Here is a 4,028-nt window from a genome sequence, read left to right as displayed (position 1 = left end):
TAGATATCTTTTCGGATGAGGGAGCTCGTTGACGCAGACACAAGTCATACCAGTTGAGATTCTTCATCTTCTTGACACAGTTCGACGTCTGCCTCATCTGTGAGTAAAGCCCTCAATAAACAACTCATCTCATTATCGAACGAGTCTATCACCGCCTCTCACTCACTCACTCACTCAGAAACCCCGTCTCTTGCAAACCAACCCTATCCTTGCACGGATGCAGGTCCCGGACAGGTCAATCTCGAGGAGCAAAAACTGGCGACGAAGAAGTAACTGGAGCAACAAAAAGCTGGTTCAGCCGTCTTCCCTTCGCTCCGCACAGACGACAGGAGCCAAGCCGTGAAGGGTTTAAAAGCCACGACTTTCTGCTTGAGACCGCACTCGTCATCCAGCGGTCGTCCTCCTCGCCGTCGCTCGCCCTTCGGAAATCACAAGACGTACTCGAACCCCTTCATTTGCATATCTACCCGATCCTCAGAATGAAGGTAATGTATGGCGTGTTCTCGCTCGTCTCTCTCTCTCTCTCTGTTTCTCTCTCATTCTCCTCTCACTAACTCTCACTCTCACTCATTCTCTCTCTCTCTCTCTCTCTCTCTCTCTCTCTCTCTCTCTCTCTCTCTCTCTCTCTCTCTCTCTCTCTCTCTCTCTCTCTCTCTCTCTCTTTCTGTCTCGCATCTTTTCTGTTTCGTCTAGCCACGTGGGAATTCTCTCGCGATGGATGATGTGTCCCGCTCTGTTTGCACGTGGGAAGCCTTGGCCATATATCTTCATATGCGTGTGGATACATAGACTTACACGTGTGTATGTGTTTATGTGTGTATGTATTTGTGTTTGTGTGTGTATGTGTTTATAGTCACGTATATACATATATACACACACATGGATATACTGTATATGCACAAATACAGGCATACGGACACACGCGCGTATGAATTTGTATGAATTCATGGGATGCCCACACTCACACACACCTACGCATGTTTAAATGTGGTGTGTGTTTGTGTGTGTGTGTGTGTGCATGAAAATAATTTTACATTCGTAAACATCCCTTTTATAAAATATACATGGCTTTTGTTATAGTCACCAATTAGGCCATTTCATCTCCATGATTCGTTGTTCAAGTACATGCAGAATAATTCAAGAATGCACAAATAGACAAAATCATCTCAAAACTTTCCTGGTTTTGAACTGTCGAGCCTCTTTTGACAGCAGGGAAGTCAGTTCAAAGAGAAAGTTCCGTATGATACTTTCGATCAACTGGAGTACATTCTTTCGCCTTTTTGTGCGGCTGGGCAGGTATGGCATTGGTGAGGGCAGGTGGCAAATGATCAAAGGAAATGTGTTGGCTTTTTTATATGTATGTGTGTGTTTATCTAGATGTTTCTCCGTGGCTCTGTCTGTCTCTCTCTCTCTCTCTCTCTCTCTCTCTCTCTCTCTCTCTCTCTCTCTCTCTCTCTCTCTCTCTCACACACACACACACACACACACACACACACACACTGTGTCTCCGGCGTACATCTTTTATTTCTTCTTTTAGTATAACCCTACACATTTTTTTCTCTTATTTCATACTTTTCCATTCATGATATGCTTCCATTTAACTTTCCAATACAATTATCACGATGATTGATCACGAATTTACATTTTTCTTCACATGAAGCGCTTCGGAAAATTGACTTCCATTCGAAACAGAATATCAAGTATAAATCTTCCTTAAAGAATAGTGCATATTCTTTTTAATCGATTGAAGAGTGAATTGAACGTGTGGTGAGGTAAGGGCGTGTGTAACGCATTTCTATTTCTGAATATTATTTTGTGAATGGTATCTGCCGGTTTTAGTATTTATTGCTATTTTGAATAATTGTCGTTAAATCACTGTCCATAAAATGCAATAATAGAATAGGCATAAAAGAGAAGTATATCAATCAAAAGAACAGGATAGAAATATGTCACAAATGATCATAAAAACTCAAAGGAAACTCGACCAAGCTTTAGAGAGAGAGAGAGAGAGAGAGAGAGAGAGAGAGAGAGAGAGAGAGAGAGAGAGAGAGAGAGAGAGAGAGAGAGAGAGAGAGAGAGAGCAATATTCAATTGATATAAATTAGAAGAAAAAAACAAATCAGAGGATATACTTTACCTCATAAAAAGCCACTTTTGAAAGCGACATCTAAACGCATAAAAACGACATACTCATCTAGTCTCCCTCTTTCTCTCCCTCTCTCTCGCTCGCCTGACCTTAACACCCGCCCGCCCTTGCTCACGCTCTCTCTCTCTCAAACCCGCCCACACTTCACTATGCTCACGCCACTACCTTTTCTCTTAAGCCCACGACTCGAACTCACTCTGTTTTACAAATTAACGAATTTTCTCTATTTTTCACTTTTTCATTTTCTTTTTACACTATTTTTTGACTGTTACGAATTAGCGAATATCGTCCCTCCCTTTTTTTCTTGTTTCTATTTTCTGTTTTTTTTTTTTCACTTTTTTTCCACGTCTTGTTTACGTCCATCTTTGTCTTGCCGCTTGAATTAAGGACTCTCCTTTTTTCGATATTTTCCCCCCTATATCACTCACCCAGGAAACGTATCAAATATCTTACGAGATTTTTGAATATTTTTCTCTTCCTCTCTCCCTCCTCCTCCGCCTCGTCTTCCTCCTCCTTCCCCACTCCTCTTTCTCTTTCTCCCGTTCTTTCTTCTCTTGTTCTCCTCCTCCTCTTGTTCTTCTTCCCTTCCTCCTTATACGCCTCCTCCTCTTATTCCTACTTCCCTCCTCCCCTCCTTCACCTATGCCTCCTTCTCCTCTTCTTCTTCTTTCTCTCTTCTCTCACTCTGTCCTCCCCTCCCCCTTCCCCTTCTCCTCCTCTTCTTCTTTCTCTCTTCTCTCACTCTGTCCTCCCCTCCCCCTCGTCCTCCTCCTCCTAAGCCCATACCTTTTCCGTTTTCCCCTCCCCCACCAACCCCCCGCCACTCCTGCCTCCCCTCCCCCCACCACCCTATTAGCCTCTCCGCCCATGCCTCTCCCCCGCCCCCCCTCATATCACCCCCGCTCATGCTTCTCTCCTGACTAACATGGGCAGATGCCATGAGTGCGCCAGAGGGAGAGAAAACTCTTTTAGAAAAAAAAAGATGGGGGCGGGGGAGGAGGGGAGGGGGAAAGAGAGAGAAGGGGGGGGGGGGAAAGGGTGATTGTTCGAATGCCGTTGAACCGGATCTGATTTTACCGAACCAGTCATTTTTCGAAATTTTCATGACTCGCAGATCTGTAGCTTGACTCATGGCATCTCTCCAAATGCATATGTTTTAGCTAATCAATTAACTCGAAAAACAAGTGTAAGAAAAATGTTGTTCTCAGAAGGATGTACTCACGGTTACAAACACGCACGCACGCACACACACACACACACACACACACACACACACACATACACACACACACACACACACACAGACAAATCACTCCTAATGATAATAATTCTGGCAGTGATAACAATGGAGCGGAAGTAATGAAGAAAAGTTCTCACAGGACTTATTAATTAAGTCATTAGAAATATATCATCACACGACACATAGACAGCATTACATTATACACATATATTTCAAGACATCTGGAATATGTCCTTACACAATACAAACATATGTATCCTATCATATAGCATATATAAAACATTAAACAATGCATTTACATTATGAGCATGAATTGCATACAGTACATCATCGCTAACATATATGATATACTATGCAATTTATACATAACATCAAACAACATATATGCATTATAAAGCCTATACATACTAAGGTATTGCGAATATTTCTTAACATAACATTCTAGCATTCTAAGGTGTAACCCACTCATTCTTCCCCGTCAGGTTCTCTTCCTCCTGCTGGCGGTGGCTGCCGTGAGCGCTGCACCTCAGGGCTACAACTACGCGCCGCCAGAACCCGCCCCCGCCTACAACTTCGGCTACACCGTCGACGCCGTGGACTCGTACCGCCGCCCCGTCCAGTTCGGCCACTCCGAGGGACGCG

The 4,028-nt window shown here is 43.6% G+C and overlaps 1 protein-coding gene across 1 annotated transcript in view; it reads left to right on the top strand.

Moving 5' to 3' along the window:
* The first annotated feature begins 329 nt into the window (after positions 1-329).
* LOC122266498 (pro-resilin) overlaps positions 330-4,028 on the top strand; it is a 4,415-nt gene continuing 716 nt past the window's right edge. The window contains exons 1-2 of the mRNA XM_086540596.1: positions 330-485; positions 3,869-4,028. The exon at positions 3,869-4,028 is cut by the window's right edge and continues 716 nt beyond it. Coding sequence (XP_086396722.1) covers positions 480-485; positions 3,869-4,028 — 166 coding nt within the window. The 5' untranslated portion in view covers positions 330-479. The remainder of the gene's footprint in view (positions 486-3,868) is intronic.

This window comes from Penaeus japonicus, unplaced genomic scaffold, assembly GCF_977035675.1.
Source record: "Penaeus japonicus unplaced genomic scaffold, GWHDUDI00000001_assembly GWHDUDI00000010, whole genome shotgun sequence".
In the NCBI taxonomy this organism is placed as follows: domain Eukaryota; kingdom Metazoa; phylum Arthropoda; class Malacostraca; order Decapoda; family Penaeidae; genus Penaeus; species Penaeus japonicus.
This window is presented reverse-complemented; position numbering and strand designations above follow the sequence as displayed.